The sequence below is a fragment of the Macrotis lagotis genome, chromosome 1 (assembly GCF_037893015.1).
Source record: "Macrotis lagotis isolate mMagLag1 chromosome 1, bilby.v1.9.chrom.fasta, whole genome shotgun sequence".
Classification (NCBI taxonomy): domain Eukaryota; kingdom Metazoa; phylum Chordata; class Mammalia; order Peramelemorphia; family Peramelidae; genus Macrotis; species Macrotis lagotis.
In genome coordinates, this window is record NC_133658.1 from 229,078,010 (window position 1) to 229,095,470 (window position 17,461).

The window sequence follows — 17,461 nt, forward strand, 5'->3', positions numbered from 1 at the left end:
TTGTTCATCAGTTGTGTCTAGCTCTTAATGATCCTCATTTGAGGTTTTCTTGGCACAGATACTGGGATGATTTACCATTTCCTTTTGCTCATTTTACAGATGAGGAACTGAGGTAAACAGGGTTAAGTGACTTGTCCAGAATATCTAGACCAGTTTAGAGATGAAAAGGGCCTCTAGTTCACCAGCCTCATTTTACAGATAAGGAAACTAAATGTTCAAGAGGTTCAGTCATTTTCCAGTGTCACAGTTGTAGTGAGATTCAAAGGTAGGATTAGAATACAGTTCTTTTGGCTCCTGGACTGGTCTTCTTTCTCTTCCCTTAGCTATATCTGTCACTCAGTGTCTAAATTACACTGAATTTCTGAAGTCTAGTCCAGTTTTGTGGTACAGATTTCCTCATGTACTTCAAAGAGTCAGCTGGCTCACATTGGAAGCATAGGAAGAACAAGTTTTTGAAGGACTAAGGCTATCTGGCTCTCCCACCATGGGATCCCCTCCTTCCAGTATAATCCCACTGCAAATATTGGTCTCAGGATCCAAGCTCCTAGCTGGCTTAATTGCCCAACTTGAACACAAGCTGTTGTAGGAGAGGAAGACAATGACACAAGAAGTAACATCAGAGGAGGATATGAAGGGTACCCTTTACTCCCTTATTTATTCATCCTGGCTATTATTAGTCAACATTGTTATCTTTAGTATTACCACATTATTAATGTGATATAGGAAGGTATATGGCTAATCCAATGACTAGCTTGAGTGAGGCATGGATAGATATATGACCTGTGATTTAACCTATCCCATCTCTAGGGGATGCTGTGATTTCTGTCTTTGGGGAAACAGAAGGAAGTCTAAGGCTGACTGCTATTCTATACACTTCTGTGTCTAAAAGGAGCTGGATTATATTTATCTCTTGTTGTTCAGTCATGTACAAATCTTAATGATCCCCTTTTGGGGTTTCTTGGTAAAAAAACTGTCATGGTTTGCCAGTTTCTTCTCCAGCTCATTTCAGAGATGAGGAAAACAGATGAGGTAAAACAGGGTTAAATGACTTGCCCAGGATCACACAGCTAGATCACACAGTTAGTACGTGACAGAGATCAGATTTGAACTCATAAAGATAAATCTTCCTAACTTCAGACCCAGGACTCTATCTACTGCACCACCTAGCTGACCATCATTAAAATAATTTGAGAGGCAGCTAGGTGGTGCAGTAGATAGAACACTGGTCTTGGAGTCAGGAGTATCAGACACTTAATAATCACCTAGCTATGTGACCTTGGGCAAGTCACTTAACCCCATTGCCTTAAGTAAATAAAACTAGAAAAAATAATTTGAGTCCATAAAACGAGGGATTTGACTAGATGATCTTTATGTTACTTTCCAGATCAAAATCTGTATCTAATAATACCTAAAATTTAAATCCACTTTAAGATTTACAAGTTACTTTACAGAGCTTAATTCAGCAGATCCAGACAATACCACTGGAACATAGATAATAGAGATATAGGTTAAGTTATAGCTAGTATATGTGATTTGAATCCAAGATACCCATCTCCATGGAAGGATTCTTTCTGCTATACCACTCCATCTCTCAAGCTCAAATATTTCTAGGAGCTCAAGGTTTATACTTTCCTGACAATAATCCTGTGATGTTGCAGGTGCATATTACTTTCCCCCATTTATAGATGAAGAAACTAAAGTTCAGGAAGAAAAATAAGCATGCCTTAGGCCTCATGTCTTAGAATAGATTGGAACTAGTATTCAAATTCATATCTCTTGACTCCAAGTTTAACACTAAATAAAAGCACACTGCCTCTCAAGGACTGACCTGAGATTTTTTTGTTAAAAAAAAAAGAGACATATTCTAGTCCTAGAATGGTGACTGTTTTGGATACTGTCATATCGCCATCAAAGTATAGCAAATGTGTGTGTGTGTGTGTGTGTGAGATCTGCCACCAGTACACTTATGTATAAAATTAGAGATTTGAATTATTAAAAGGTTAAGTAGAAGGGGGGGGCGGAGCCAAGATGGCACCAAGAAGGGATCCAGTCTTAGGAGCTCTCTGATAAAATTCATCAGCTAAGGACTCTAACTAAACTTTCGAGAGACAGAACCCACAAAGGGACCCAGTAAGGCAGTTCTCCTACTCAAGGTAACCTGGAAAAGAGCAGAAAGGCTCTGCTCCCCAGGGTAGGAGGGGCAGCCCGCCAGTGGGGTGGCCCCTTAGAGCGAAAGAACTTCAGCCTCCCAGAGGCAGTCCCAAGGTGCTGGGAGCCACAGCTCACAGCAGCGGGGGAGTCTCCTGAGCTGCACCCTGGGGAACACCGGGCACAAAGTGGGGGAACAGCGGGGGACCTCTGCCAGAGCGAGCACGTGGAGCCCAGCCCTCAGGGCACACAGTGAGCAGCTTTGTCTTTCCACAGCCCAGATCCAGGAACAGAAGCAGGTAGAGCCAGTAAGCAGGAGCCCCCAGGGCATGAGCCCATTGAGCTGAGGGAGGGGAGTGAAGAGAGACTGCAGAGTTCTGTCCTCTGCCTCTAAAACAGGACTCTGGGGCTCTGACCACATTCAGATCCTGATGGCAGTCTAGGCCCCCCCAACAGAACAACAGGCCCCCCCCACCTCAGCACAGTGGCAGAGGGGGGCACTTATGGTCATTCACAGACCAGGAGGGAGGACAGAGCCTCACACACTGAGATCCTTGTGGGAGTGTCCCAAAAGCTCAGGAAGCACACCAAAACCAGGACCAGGCTGGGAAAATGAGCAAGCAGAGAAATAAGAGGAAGACTATTGAGAAATATTTTGCAAATGAGCGCAAGAAGGATCAAAATACTCAGTCTGAAGATGAGGAAGCACAAGCTCTTGCATCTAAAGACTCCAAGAAAAACAGAAATTGGGCTCAGGCTATGACAGAGCTCAAAAAAGACTGTGAGGGAGTTGGAAGAAAAACTGGGAAAAGAAAGGAGAGAGATGCAGGAAAAACATGAAAATGAAGTCAGCAGCTTAGTCAAGGAAATCCAAAAAAATGCTGAAGAAAATAGCATGCTAAAAACCAGCTTAGGTCAAATGGATAAAACAGTTCAAAAAGTTATTGAGGAGAAGAATGCTTTAAAAAGCAAAATTGGCCAGATGGAAAAAGAGATAAGAAAACTCTCTGAGGAGAACAAATCCTTCAGACAAAGAATAGAATTCAGGGAGATTGATGAATTTAGCAGAAATCAGGAATCAATACTTCAAAACCAAAAAAAAAAAAAAAGAAAAATTAGAAGAAAATGTGAAATATCTCATTGAAAAAACATCTGATATGGAAAACAGACTTAGGAAAGATAATTTAAAAATTATTGGAATACCTGAAAGTCATGATCAGGAAAAGAGCCTTGACATCATTTTCAAAGAATTACTACAGGACAATTGCCCTGATATTATAGAAGTAGAGGGCAAAATAGAAATGGAGAGAATCTACCGATCCCCCCGAGAAAGAGTTCCCAAAAAACCAACCCCTAGGAATATTATAGTCAAGTTCCAGAACTCCCAAGTCAAAGAGAAAATATTACAAGTAGCCAGGAGGTCATAGTTCAAAAATCTTGGAGCTGCAGTCAGGATCACACAGGACTTAGCAGCAACTACATTGGAAGCTCATAGGACTTGGAATACAATATACCGGAAGGCAAAAGAGCTTAGAATGCAGCCAAGAATGAACTACCCAGCAAGGCTGAATGTCCTCTTCCAGGGAAAAAGATGGACTTTCAATGAACCAGGGGAATTTCAAAGGTTCCTTTTGGAATGGCCAGAGCTGAACAGAAGGTTTGATCTTCAGATGCAGGACTCAGGTGAAGCATGGAGATTGGAGGAGAGGGGGGAAATATGAGGGACTTAATGAGGATGAACTGCATGTATTCCTGCATAGGAAAATGACACTGATAATACTCATATGAACCTTCTCAGTTAATAGAGCAGGTAGAGGGAGCTTTTATAGTTGAAGCACAGGAGAAAGATGAATTCCAAGATAAAATATGGTGTAAAAATGGAGTCAATAGAAAAAAAAGGGAAATGGAATGGGAGAAAGAAAAAGGAGAGGGGGAATAGTCCAAGATATTTCACATAATAAGATTTTTTTTATTACAATGAGCTATTGCAATGATATGGAAGGGGGGAGGCAAGGGGGAATGAGGGAACCTTTGCTCTCATCACAGATGGCTAGGAGAGGAAACAGCAAATATACTCAATGGGGTATAGACATCTGGAGTAAGAAGGACGGGGGAGCAGGGGGAAGGGGTGGGGATGTGAATAAAGGAGGAGAGGATGGACCATGGGGGGAGAGTGGTCAGATATAACACATTTTCTTTTTTACTTCTTGCAAGGGGCTGGGATTGGAAGGCCTGCCCAGGACCATAGGGCCAGTTGGATTCTGGGCCTAAGGGGTGGTATGGGGGCTCAGGGCTTCTTGGCCCCAGGACCAGGGATCTGTCTGCTGCACCACTCAGCGACCCTATAGCAGAGTCAGGGTGAAGGGAGAGAGAAAATAGAGTACATGGTAGTGGAGAAATAAGAAATGAGGGAGTTGCGATCAGCAATGGCAACCTTGGAAAAATATGGAAGTAACTTTTGTGATGGACTTATCATAAAGAATGTGATCCACCTGTGACAGAGTTGTTGGTGTTGAAACAAAGACTGAAGCACATTTTTTGTTATTATTATTTGGGAGGTAGGTGGGGCTGGGTGGCCTGCCTGGGGCCACATAGCAGGGTGATCTTTGGGCCGGATTTGGACCCAGGTGCTCCTGGCTGAAGGGCCAATGCTCTGTCTGCCACCCAGCCACCCCTACTATTATTACTATTTTATTTTATTTTGGGTCTTTTTTTTCTTCTTTTTAGTTTTTGCAGGGCAGTGGGGATCAGGTGGCTTGCATGTCACATGGCTGGGTGATTGTTGGGTTTACGAGGCTGGATATGGACTCGGGTGCTTGTGGCTCCAGGGCTGGTGCTTCGTCCATTGCGCCACCTGGCCATACCTACCATTATTACTATTTTTTTTAATTTTAATTTTTTTCTCTCTCCTTTACTTTTTTCACCCAAGCAAGTCTATCTATATTCATGGGGGGAGGGGTATTTTCTTTGCTTGTAAATAAGAATATTTTATTAATGTAAAAAAACATTTGTATAAAATGAGAATAAAAAATAAATTAAAAAAAGGTTAAGTAGTCAGATAGTTGTTACTATACAGAGGCTGGATTTGAACTCTATCCACTAGGTCATACTGTCTTTCTAAATACCTAATTTTTGCTGTGAATTAGTGTGTTTATATGTGTATGTATTTATTAACTGTGTGACCTTGGGAAAGTCATTTAATCTTTGCTTAAGAGGCAGTTAGGTGGTTCAGAGGATAGGGCTTTAGGTCTGGAGTTAGGAAGACCTGAATTCAAATTTGACTTCAGATACTGATGGTGTGACCCTGGGCAAGTCTCTTCTCCTCAATTTGCCTTAATGCACTGGAGAAGAAATGGGAAACCACCCTAGTATTTTTGCAAAAAACACCCCTGCCCCCTCAAAACCAACTCATGGGTAGTATTGGTGTATTATGGCTCATGGGGTCATGAAGAGTTGGCCTTGACTGAACCAACAACAATAAATGTGTAGATATGTATTCATGTGCCTATAGACTCCAGAATCTGAAAGTTGGAAGGAAGTTGATTGGCCCTCAGATAAAGCATAAGTGAAAAGGGATTTCCACTACTATTAGACAAGTAGTCATCCAGTTTTTCCTTGGAGAGCCCTTCAAACAGAAGTTGAAGGAGGGTAACTCCCCATCTCTTGAATATTTTGGAATCTTCTTTTCATTTTTGGTTAGATTGTTCCAGTCCCCATATCATAGAATTAAACTGACCTTTTACTGTCATTGTCATCTGGGAATTTCCCAAGTGAGAGCAGAGCTGTGGTGAATGCAGTGTGGTATAAAGGAATGAGTGTACATAGGACACACATACACACACACAGATAATCACACATATACATGTAAATTTATATTGGACTATAATTTTCATTGGAATTTGGAAGTCCTAAAGAAGAAACTTTCCCCCACTGATATAGATGGCCATTTATTCTGCAACTATTAGACTTAAAAAATTGTCTGAGATTTTGAAATGTTAAGTGATTTGCCCAAGGTCATACAGTCAATTCCTGTTAAAGAGAAATCCAGCTTGGTCTTTCTGATTCCAAATCCAGTTTTCAATACTTCTTCTTTGAATACCAGGATAATGGAATAGTGGATAGAGGGCTAACTTTGACCTTGAAATCAAGATGGCCTGTTGTAAAATTTCACTTCTGAACCATTTTGACTGTGACTAGGGGAAGTCATTTAATTCTGCTCTAGTCAGCCCTCTAAGGCTGATTTGAATTGGTGCAGGGAGTTCCTTTATTGGGAACTCCCCATACTAGAATACTCCAGCAAAATCAATCAATCAATCAATCAGTCAATCAATCAATACCAGGAAGCCAGGATATTACCCTAAAGAAGACACACAATAAAGAGAAGGATTTCTTGATTGTATTTTTGTTAAATCATATGCCCACACCATTATTCACAGAAGTGCCTCCTCAGCTGTCCTTCTACATCTCCAGCCTAGTGCTGGTATGGGGCTAATATGGCTCTACTCAGAAGCACTGTCCTCTGGCCAGCCCCTTCCTCCAGGGCCCAGCTTAGAAACTGGAGCTCTTCAGTCTATGATTGCTTTCTGAATTTTATCATCCAACCCCCTTTCCTCTCTAATATAGCTAAGATAATCCCCTTCTTCTTAGGGGATCATAAATAGTCTCATGGAAGTTTTGGAGGCGGACATTTCTCCTTTGTTTCTTTCAGGGACAGGCTCTAGTCAAGCCCAACATTTAGCTGCTCCTGTGTTCTGTGCCTGACTATGTTGAGACTTTTGAAAGTCTCCAGGCAAATGATCTCTAACCACTTTGTTCCTCAGTCTCTCACCATTCTCCCTTCCCCCTCAACTCGGCCTCCCTGCCAGTCCTGCAGCTGTGACATCCCTCAGGGACTGAAGGAGATATTTCAGAAAGCCCTGGATGCTGAAAGATGCTGCACAGAGTCAAAAAGCAAGGATACTTTTGTGTGTGTGTGTGTGTGTGTAGCATGGCGCTTGTAATTTTTGGAATTTGACCCCTGTGAATTCCAAAAGGCTGGGGGTGGGGTGGAGATGTGTGGAGAAACACCTGTAGGAGAGAGAGAAAGGAACTGGGTTTTAAGATCATTTTGAAATTTTGGTGTCACATCTGTTTAGAGCTCTCTGTCTTCCAGAGGAAAGAGAAGATCATGACAAGGTTTAAAGAGTTGTCTAATCTAGTCCAACACTCCCATCTACAGATGAACAACATCTGTCAAAGGACAGGATTTTCCCAAGATTACATAAGTAATCATAACTATATCAGCTGACATTTATATAATGGTTTAAGGTTTGTAAAGGATCTGGATACAGGATCTTGTTACCTCCAAATAGCCTTGTGAGGGAAGTGCTATGGAAGCATTACTATCCTGCTAAACTATAACCATCAGTTATCCTTATAAGTAGAATAGGGTTACTTCCAGAGGTAGTGAGTTCTTCCTTATAGGAGGTCTTCAAGAAGAGGCTGGTTAATGATTTGTCAATTATGCCGTTGGGCAAATTTTTTAAGTGTTTGGCCTAGATGACTTCTAGATTTCCTTCCAATTCTAAAATTTTATGATTTTTTTAAATCCCAATTTTATAGACGAGGAAACTGAGGAGTTATGCTATTGTTTTATCAAGTTAGCCTGGCTAGGCCTTCCAAAAGGCCATCCATTTCAGCTCTTTCATTTGATCGTTCAGGAAACTACAGGCTACATTGAGGGTGATTCCAGAGGGAAGTCACTAAGACTAAGGACTGGGAAAGGCCTCTTCCAGAAGATGGGACTTGAACAGAAGCTCGAGAAAGCCGGGGCGATTACGAAGCAGAGAAGGGGGAGAATTGTAGGCAGTGTGAAAAGCTGGGTCAGCAGGTGAAGCCTCCGGTCCACGAAACAGCTAGGAGCCCAGTGTCACTGCATCCGCGAGCTCCTGCGGGGAGTTAAGGTGTAAGAGGACTAGAAAGGTCCAGGGGTGGTGAGGAGGCTTGGGAAGCCAAACAGAGGATTTTATACTTGATCCCGGCGGTCTTGGGAGCCGCCGGGGTCGTGAATGGGGGGCGGGCGGTGTCGGGGGAGAGAGGGCGAGACTCGAGGCGCGGGTGCTCAGCAACACTAGGAGGCGTGAAAGGGGAAACTTGGGGGCTGGGTGGGTGCGGAGGCCCAGGACCCGCGGCTCCTTCTGGCTCTGCCTGGCCCCGGGCTGGCAGGGAGCACCGCGCCCCGGGCTGGAGGAGGAGGGCGGGTCCCGGGGGAGGCAGGGACGGAGGCCGGGGCCAGGCCGCTGCGGGGAGGCGGATGGGTCACGTGGAGGGGAGCCGCGGCAGCAGAAGCAGAAGTTCAAGTGCTTGAGGGAGGAAGCGGCCGTGGCTGCGGCGGGGAGACCCGGTGGGCCAGGGGCGGCGGCGGCGGCGGCGGCCCCGGGGGCTGGGGTCCTGGCAGGCAGGCTGGCTGCCCCGGCTCTGGCAGTCACCCCGCACTCCTGTCCGGGGGCAGGGCGCCCTGGCCGCAGGTGGGTGAGTCGGGGCCGGAGGAGGGAGAGCGGCGGTGCTGGACCGGCCGGGAGTGAGCGGGAGGTGTGCACGTAGCCTCGCCTAGGCGCCCGGGGGCTGGGCGGGGGGCGGCAGAGGTGTGGAGGGATACCGAGAGGCGCTGGCTCTGCGTTCGGCGCCGGGCGGCGAAGCTGAGTTAGGGGTGCTGCGCTCGGGGCTGTCCGTCGCCCTCCCACTGCACCTTCCACCCCTGCTGCGTGCGCCTGCTGCACAAAAATCTGCTCCCTGCATCTGCTTCGCTGCCAGGACCGGGGCAGTTAGAAGAGCCCGGGCTTAGCCGGGTCCCGGATACTCCCGGGGGGCAGCCACTGCCTTTAGAAGACGAAGTCGGGGAGGAAGGGGTAGACGCCAGCCTTGAGAGGCGCCACTTGCATTTCGCAAAAGAGGGGAAGGAAGCTGTGCAGCTGGGTGCTGCTGGCCAGCTGCGCCTCATTGCCGGTCTGCTACGCGGCGCTCCGGTGTGCGGTGGGAGCCTCGGCCTCTCGCCTCGGCCTCTCGCCTCCCCGCTCACAGGATCTCTGGTTGGGGCTCAAGGATCATCTTCCTTTTCCCCCCTCTTTCCCCTTTAACCCTTGGACCCCCTGCCTCAGAATCCCCCAACCGCTTCTCCCGGAGCTTGCCCACTTAAGCAGGGCCCCAACACCTCGATCCCCCCCTGAACCCCCTTCATGGTGATCCCCGCTCTAGCCAGACCTTCGGCTAACTGCCTTCTTCACTTTTTCTTCCACTTCTTTTTTCATTATTCCAACTCACTACTATGTGTCCAAATTGTGGTCTTTCTTCCAAACTTGACTCCATCTAGTATGCTGTATCACAACAAGGGCTTTTTGGAGTGTCATGTCATCAAATATGAAATAATCCAATTAAACACATTTATTTGGTGCAAGAGGTATTATGTATAGAACTTTGTTCTAGGCACTTGGGGAAATACAAAATTTAGTTGCAAAGTCGAGGTCCGTGTAGGGAAAAGAAAGTACAACCTGTAGAGTCTGGGAGCTGCCTCCTGAAATAGTTTGATCTGCAGCTGATCTTCTCACTCTTCTGTGGCTGTGAAGAAGTTAGATCAGAAGACTTGAATTTCTATACTAAAACCATTCCTTCATAACTCTGTCTTGAAATTAAAAGTTTTTTTATTTATATGATGAGCAAATGAATAAACACAAAAGACAGCCTTACAAAGAACTTTTAATAAGCTATAATAAAATTAATATACAAAGGAAATATAGCTTTTTTTTTTGCAAGAACTTCAAGTCATCATAAAGCTTTTCTGACTTGGATCTTACTGTTACTGTCTCTAACTCTGCCTGTCACTTGTCAATGGGGGGATGGGTGAAGGAAATAAGCATTTATGAATCAACCTTCAAGTATTAGCCATTGTACTGAGCACTATACACACACACACACACACACACACACAGCACACACACACACACACACACACACACAAACATTTATATGTCCATATGTATGTTTTTGGCAAGGCAATAGGGTTAAGTGACTTGCCCAAGGTCACACAGTTAAATAAGTATTTAGTATCTGAAGTCGGATTTGAACTCAGGTCCTCCTGACCTCAGGGTTGGTGCTAAGTACATATATTTTATAAATATTATCTCATTTGATCTCCGTTGAGGTGGTGTTATTATTATTCTCATTTTACAGTTTAGGGAAAGGAGATGGGGTTAAGTGACTTGCCCATGGTCACACAACTAGTAAGTGTATGAGACTAGATTTTAACACAAGTCTTCCTGGTTAGTCACTATGCTACCATGTCAAAATGTGTAAAGATTTGACTCTGCTAATTCCATCATTTCCTATAATTATTTCCCTATTTCCCTAAATAATTCATATTAGTCATTTTTGATGACAGAATAATATTCTGTTAAGGTCTCTGGCCTTTCGGATAGATACTCTGATGAAATTATTGGAGGGCATGGAGAAGAGTTGCATTGGATGGATTGTAATCTGCATCATGGGAGGGAACACCTAAATTACTGATATCAAAGATGAATTTGAGTGCAATGTTCCATTATATCAATATACTTTAATTGATTCAGTCATATTTATTCTTTAGGCAACCTTTTAGACAGAGGTTGTTAATTTTTTTTGTTTTATTTTATTTCAAATACAGTAGAAATGACTGTTTTTGTATAGTTAGGTCACTTCAATTGCTCTTGGGGAGGGGAAATTTCAAGCAATGTAATTGTTGAGAGTTTTATTTTAGGATGTTCTCCAAAATGTTTGCAACAGTTTTCAGTGAGGGGTGGAGATCAAGTAATATGTGTAAATACATTCTAAACATGAATGCTCAGAGGTGTCTAGATTTGGGTTTTTAGGTTTTTTAAAAATAGACCTCTTCCCCTGAGGATTTTTATCATTTGCCTTGCATAACTATATCCTGGAAGAGAAAAAAAAATTACTTCAGAAACAGCTTCCAATTTTAAAGTATAAACAACTGAAATGAGAATTGTAGAATCACCAATGCAGACATGGAAGAGCTGAGAGGCCATCTAGTTCAACCTTGTCATTTTTCAAATGAGAAAACTAAGACCCAAAGAAGGGAAGAGACACTCTCAAGTGTTTACCCTTTAACCCAGCAATACCACTATTAGTTCTCGTTCCCCAGGTGAACAGGGAAAAAGGAAAAGAACTTACATAGACTAAAATATTTTTAGCAGTTTCTTTATGGTGGTAAAGCATCTCTATATTGAGGGGAAACAGGGGATGTCCATCAGTCAGGAAATGGCTAAATAAGTTGTAGTATATGATTGTGATAGAATACTTTTGTGCTTTAAAAAATGACAAACTAGCTAATTTTAGAAAAACATGGAAAGAGTTGCATGAAATAATGAAAAGTGAAGTTAGTAGAACCAAGAGAATGCACAGAACCAAGAGTGTGTAACAGCAATATTGTTGGAAAAATAATTGTGAACAACTAAGTTATGCTGAATGCTATAACTACTCAAATAAAGGTATAAATAAATAAATAAAAGTACTCAAATAAAGGTATCTTCAGAGAAAGAACTGATAAATAGAAATATGTACAATATGGTTTTACATGTATATGATATGTATATGTATATGTATATGTATATGTATATGTATATGTATATGTACATACAAACTGCCTTCAAATGGTGGCCTTCTCTAGTACAGGGTGGGGAATGAGGGAGAGAGACAATACCAGTTCTAAAATGTTACAAAAGTAAACTTTTTTTTTTAAAGAGAGAGACACTGAAAGTCTCACAGGTAGTAAATGACAGAAGTGGAATTTGAAACCAGCCTAGTTCCAAGTCTCATATTCCTTGTTCTTCATCCTTTTCTTTACTACATCTCTCAATGGAGTTGGGAGGAAAGTACTTTATATATTTGAAGCCAGGGGTTGTTAACCTGGCATCTGTGGATTTGTTTAAAAATATTTTAATAACTATTTCAGTAGAATTAATTTCCCTTATAATCCTATTTATTTTTTTTATACATTTAAGAACATTTTTCTGAGAAAGGACTCACTGGATTGATAAGGAATCCATGGCATGAAAGGTTAAAAAGCCCTGCTTTAAGCATGAATGAGAATCATGGGATTTAGAAATGGAAGGGACAAATTTTTTCATTTTAATTGTGAGAAAACTGAGGTCCACATAAAATGAATATCCTAGGTTTCACTAGTAATAGGTATATCAGAGCAGAATTTGAACCTAAGTTCTTTAATGTCAGATCTGGCACTTTCCATTATACCATCCTTTGAGCCATTGTTATTATTATTGTTTTAAGAGTATGGTCTAATCTTTTTCTTGGACCATCACCAATTTTGATATTACAACTTGTCATATGGAAGCAATGAACATGAGCTTAGACAGACTTTGGGAGAGAGGGGAGATAGAAGGGCCTGATGTGAAGAATCCAACTTGACTGAATGAATGAATAGCATCAACAACAACATTGTCATATAATAATTTTTTTTGTTGAGAACAAAAAGAGCTTGCAAATTCAAATTTATTCCCTTATTTTATGTCTTTAGATCCCTGAAAAATCTTGCTTAACAAAAGAGACAGTGGGAATAAAAACCTCATCTAATTTTCTAGCTATTTCTAGACAACAGGTGACAGTTAATTGCTTGATTGTTGGGGAGAAGATCTGCTATAGACTCCAAAGCAAGAGGTAATGCTGAATACCTACAGATTTCTTGCTCTGGATGAGTCTGGGCTGATAGAGGGAGAAAGCCTATTCAGGCTGATTCCTCATCCAGTAATGGTTTGATTTGCCACCAGACCAGTCTGTGAGTATCATTAAAGGATTAGAGGGATCCCCAAGGTGATCTGAGCCTTATATGCCAATTTCTATCTGACTTGTTTAAAATTTTCTATATTAGGTATTTTTGGTTTTTGCCTGCCTTTGACACATACTTGCTGTGTGAACTTGGGTAAGTCACTTGCACTCTCAATCCTTTAGGCAGTTGTTGCAGAGGAGGTATTGCTCTGTTGATTTGAATTTGACTATAGAGAACCAGTAGGATAAGGTGGAGTCTACTCTCTCTTTGCTTTAGCATAGGTCTGATTGGGGTCAGTGCTCTTTGGTAGTGATGATGATTTGATGATCAGAGGGCAAGGGGAAATATTCACTGGGATTAGAGCTAGAATTGTTCTTTGCATTACTTGCTCCGGTTCATCTTTGTCTTTGAATTCGAAGATGTTAGAAATCTGTCATTTTTTTAAAAATAGTGAATTTACATTGTTAATTCACAATAACAAAAAAATAACAATTGGTATTTAAATTGTGCTTTATATACACATTAGATCTTTTGGTTAGTATGGTCAAGCCTTCCTATTGGAGTCAGAGGAGCTGGGTCCAGATTTCATCTCTGATACAACCTGAGTGATTTCTGGCAAGGTACTTATGTAGGTAGGTAGACAAGATTAGTGATTCTTAACACGTGTGTGTGGGTCTGTGTGTGTGTGTGTGTGTGTGTGTGTGTGTGTGTGTGTGTGTGTGTGTGTGTGTTGGACCCTTTTCTCAGAACAGTCTTTTTAAAATTGAAATAATATAATATTTCAAGGAAACCAATTATATTGAAATGCAGTCAAATAATTAGACAAATGTAGTCAAAATAATTAAACCAAATTCATGGACCTCAGGTTAACAGCCCTGGCATCCAGTTAATCTTTCAGATCCTTTCTGTCTCTGAATGTAAGAATTTTACAAGAATTCTGTAAGATTGATGTTATATATATGTATTATTTTCTTCAACTGAAAGATGAAAAAGCTGAGACTCAGAGAAGTTAATTGTCTTGATCATGAGAACACAGAGGAAACCTTTGGAATGTTTTATCTAGGCTCCTTGTTAGCATTAAACTTATTCCCCTTGGCTTATCATCAGAGACATAACTTGACAGAACATCCATCCTTCATGTGTAGGAGAGTGTTAAATTATTTTGCAACCTCATGACCAAGATACTGACTGGAGCCTTCTTGGTCTCTTCTGGTAGAGGTGACATTTTTGTTGTAGGACAGAATTAGTTCCTCTGCTGAGGGAGGTCTAACTGATCTCGCTTATCAAAGACTTTTTTTTCTTTAAAATTTCTTTAAAAAAATGAGTGTTGACCAACAACCATTTACAAAAGCAACAAAACAATGAGCAAAATATTACATTAGCTTAACATTTATTAACAATTAAATGAATTAGCAGACAAGTTCCCCTTCCTCCCTAAAAACTCTTTTGCTTTATGCCCCTTACATGTTCATCTGAGGCTATTGTCTCTAGGGCTTGTGTCAAGAGTTTTTCCTTAGAGATCTTAGTGGTGTCTGTGTCTGGGAACTTAGTTAAGTGGAAGGAAGGGAAGCATTTAAGTTAATAAGTATTAATAGAGTGATTTCCATGTAAGCAACACAGCAGGGACTCAGGATAATTGTGTGATGTGGTTCTTGCTTCCACAGAATTTTTCCTTCCAGTGGGAAGACAAACATTTAAATGGAGCAATACTACAGTGATCAGGTTCCAGAATGGGAACCTGATCATAGTCAGTATTTAAGAAATGAAAGGGGTTCCTAGAAATGGACTAAATATCAGGGAGATTCAATTTAATTAAATTCAAACTGAAATTATTCCCCTTATTTAAATAATAAATCAGCTAATTAATTAAAGTCTTTTGGATTGATCCATAAATTTCCATAACACTCAAAATTACTTCTTTTATGTCCTGGGAGTGTTCATCCTTGGCACCAAATGGCTTCCTTACTGGCTGTGACAGGTGCAACTTTTGGTTTTTTTACTACTTTGAGTCTTTACTGCAACCTGACGTTAGGTCCCCTCTGTTCCCCACTTCTTGTCCTGTTTTCTTTCCAGTCCACCTTTGTTGTTTTATTGTGATAGGTTTTTACTCCCCTCCTCTTTTTAGAGCTGCATATTTCTTTTCTTCTTGTTTGTGTCTTCTTTCTCTCCCACTTGGAAATGAACAGAGTAAACAAAGATGGGATTTAAATCAGTGGTTGCAGACAGGGGCGTTCTAGTACATGTTAAACAGCTGGGTTGGGACGTGGGGTGGATATATGTATATATACCCACACACTTTTAAATTTAATCTGTATTCTGAATACCTTCTCAGGTATAGAGAGAAAGCAAAACAATAAATTGAGCCCTGATTTGTGGCTGATTTCCGAGATGTTAATACTCATACTGAAAATTTAACAATTTACTCTAGCAATGAGTTAAATCTGGTTATGGGACCCTGTCAGAATTTGAGGGAGAAATTAGGAACTGGTCTTGGGAACCTGAAGGTGGGATTCCCTCTCCAAATTCAGGTCACTACTTTCTCTGTAATTTGAGTAGACTAGAGCACTGAGAGTTTAAGTGATAAGTATGTATCAGAGCTAGAATTTGAACCTAGTTCTTGGCATTGAGGCTAGCTCTACTTACTATACCAGTTTCTTTGAAAAAATTGCTCAAAGGGAAAAAAAAGCAGCCCATCCAATCCATCACTTGACCAACAAATACTTATGTCAGACACTGGACTAGGTGTACAGGATGCACAGGCAAAAATAGAAAAACTGCTCTTGTCCCCAAGGACAAGTTCCTCTGTTACTGGGGAGGCACCCCAAATTAACAGATACATATTACACAATAATTTGAGGAGGAAGAATATATTTTAAACTCTGAAATTGAGTGAGGTTACATTTTGGTTCTGGTGGGTCAAATGATTTCATTAGTGTAGGAAACTTGCACAGGAGGAAACTCTCTACCAATAGAGATGGGGAACTCTTTTGTAACTTTTACATTTATAGAGATTGTCTTGAGATCAATGAGAGGGTAAATGGCCCAGAGTCCACAAAAGCCAGAATTTCACTGAGGCAAGTCTTGCTGACTCTTAGGCTGATTCTCATCATACTGTTTCAAGCTGCTCCTCACAATTAAAATTAAGACATATTAATAAAAGGAGAAATTTCCATTCTCAAGCACATTCTGCATGTTTGTGATAATAAAATATGTCAGTTCTCTCAGAGACTAGCATCACCCTTCCTGTGGGCCTGAATACTTTAAGTAGGCCTAGTCTCTATAGAGAAGACTTTTTCTTTTACCCAGTCAAGCAACAAGCATTAATTAGACACCTACTGTATGCCATAGTACTGGAGATTGGGGATGCAAAAACAAAAAAAGGAAATAACCACCATGTTTAAGATGCTTACATTGTATAAATGTAAAATGATGGAAGTAGTCCTCATAATTTAGAAACAGACATCTAATTGTCCTATAATCTAGAAGTGATTGAATTATAAAGTTTTATAGTTAGGAGTGGGGTAGTTTTGCTTATTCAAAGTTAGGAGATAAACTTCTTTTACTGAGGATTGATTCTGCCCCAACCAGCCTATACTGCATTCTATTAATATCTTTCATCATACTGGCTAGTTATCCTAAGTTACTCTGCTGAGGATTTGAGCTTTGGATTTGAGCATCCTCTACAGAGAGGGCAGTCATCAGTCAAGAAGCATTTATTAAAGCCTTCTGAGCCCTGGGGATACAAAGAGAGATAAAAGATCAGTTTATAGTCTAATGGGGGAGACAACATACAGATTACTAAGTTCAGACAAGATCTATTCAGGGTAAATTGGAAATAATCAAGTATGAGTGTGAGACATGGGTTTTTGAACCATAGCCTGTTAATTTTCCACAAAGTTGAGTTTGAGAAAATTACAGAATATAGGGTTTTATAAGACAAGTAATAAACCAATGACTGTTTTCTCCACTTCTTTTTCTAGCCCATCAAAGAAGTAGCCTGGTTGCCATATTTCCTTATTTTGCTCGTCTTTTGAAGAGTTTGATTTAAAATGACCACCAAGATCAACTTAGATACACTTCCTGAATATGAGAAGAGTCAGATCAAGAGGACTCTGGAACTAGGAACTGTCATGACTCTGTTTAGTCTCAAGAAGTCTAATCCTGAGAGGAGAACAGTCCAAGTCATCACAGAGACCAGGCAGGTAGCCTGGAGTAAAACGGCTGACAAAATTGAAGGATTCTGTGAGTATCTGCCCAGAAGTGGTCAAATGGGATCCTGGCAAAAATCCCTTACTTGCCAACACCTTTGATTTCCACACTCTTTGCTATTTAGGAACATGGCCTGAGTCTAACAGAAGAGGAAACTCACCTTATTTAATGCTTTTTTTTTTTTTCATTAATGAAGACATATTGGTACTTTATTTGATGTTTCTCATCTGGAACTAGGGCTCATGGTAGAGGGTTGAAGATCAGTAAGAAACCAAAAAGAGTTTGGCAGGCATT

The 17,461-nt window shown here is 41.2% G+C and overlaps 1 protein-coding gene across 3 annotated transcripts in view; it reads left to right on the plus strand.

Moving 5' to 3' along the window:
* The first annotated feature begins 8,039 nt into the window (after window positions 1-8,039).
* Window positions 8,040-17,461, plus strand: part of PLCG2 (phospholipase C gamma 2) — a 182,617-nt gene continuing 173,195 nt past the window's right edge. The window contains exons 1-2 of one of the 3 annotated variants that reach the window (XM_074209748.1): window positions 8,040-8,092; window positions 16,939-17,200. In XM_074209748.1, the coding sequence (XP_074065849.1) occupies window positions 17,008-17,200 (193 nt within the window). In that variant the 5' untranslated portion in view covers window positions 8,040-8,092; window positions 16,939-17,007. Of the gene's footprint in view, window positions 8,093-8,571; window positions 8,659-16,938; window positions 17,201-17,461 lie in introns of those variants that run through there. The other 2 variants (XM_074209746.1, XM_074209747.1) reach the window with 2 other exon arrangements.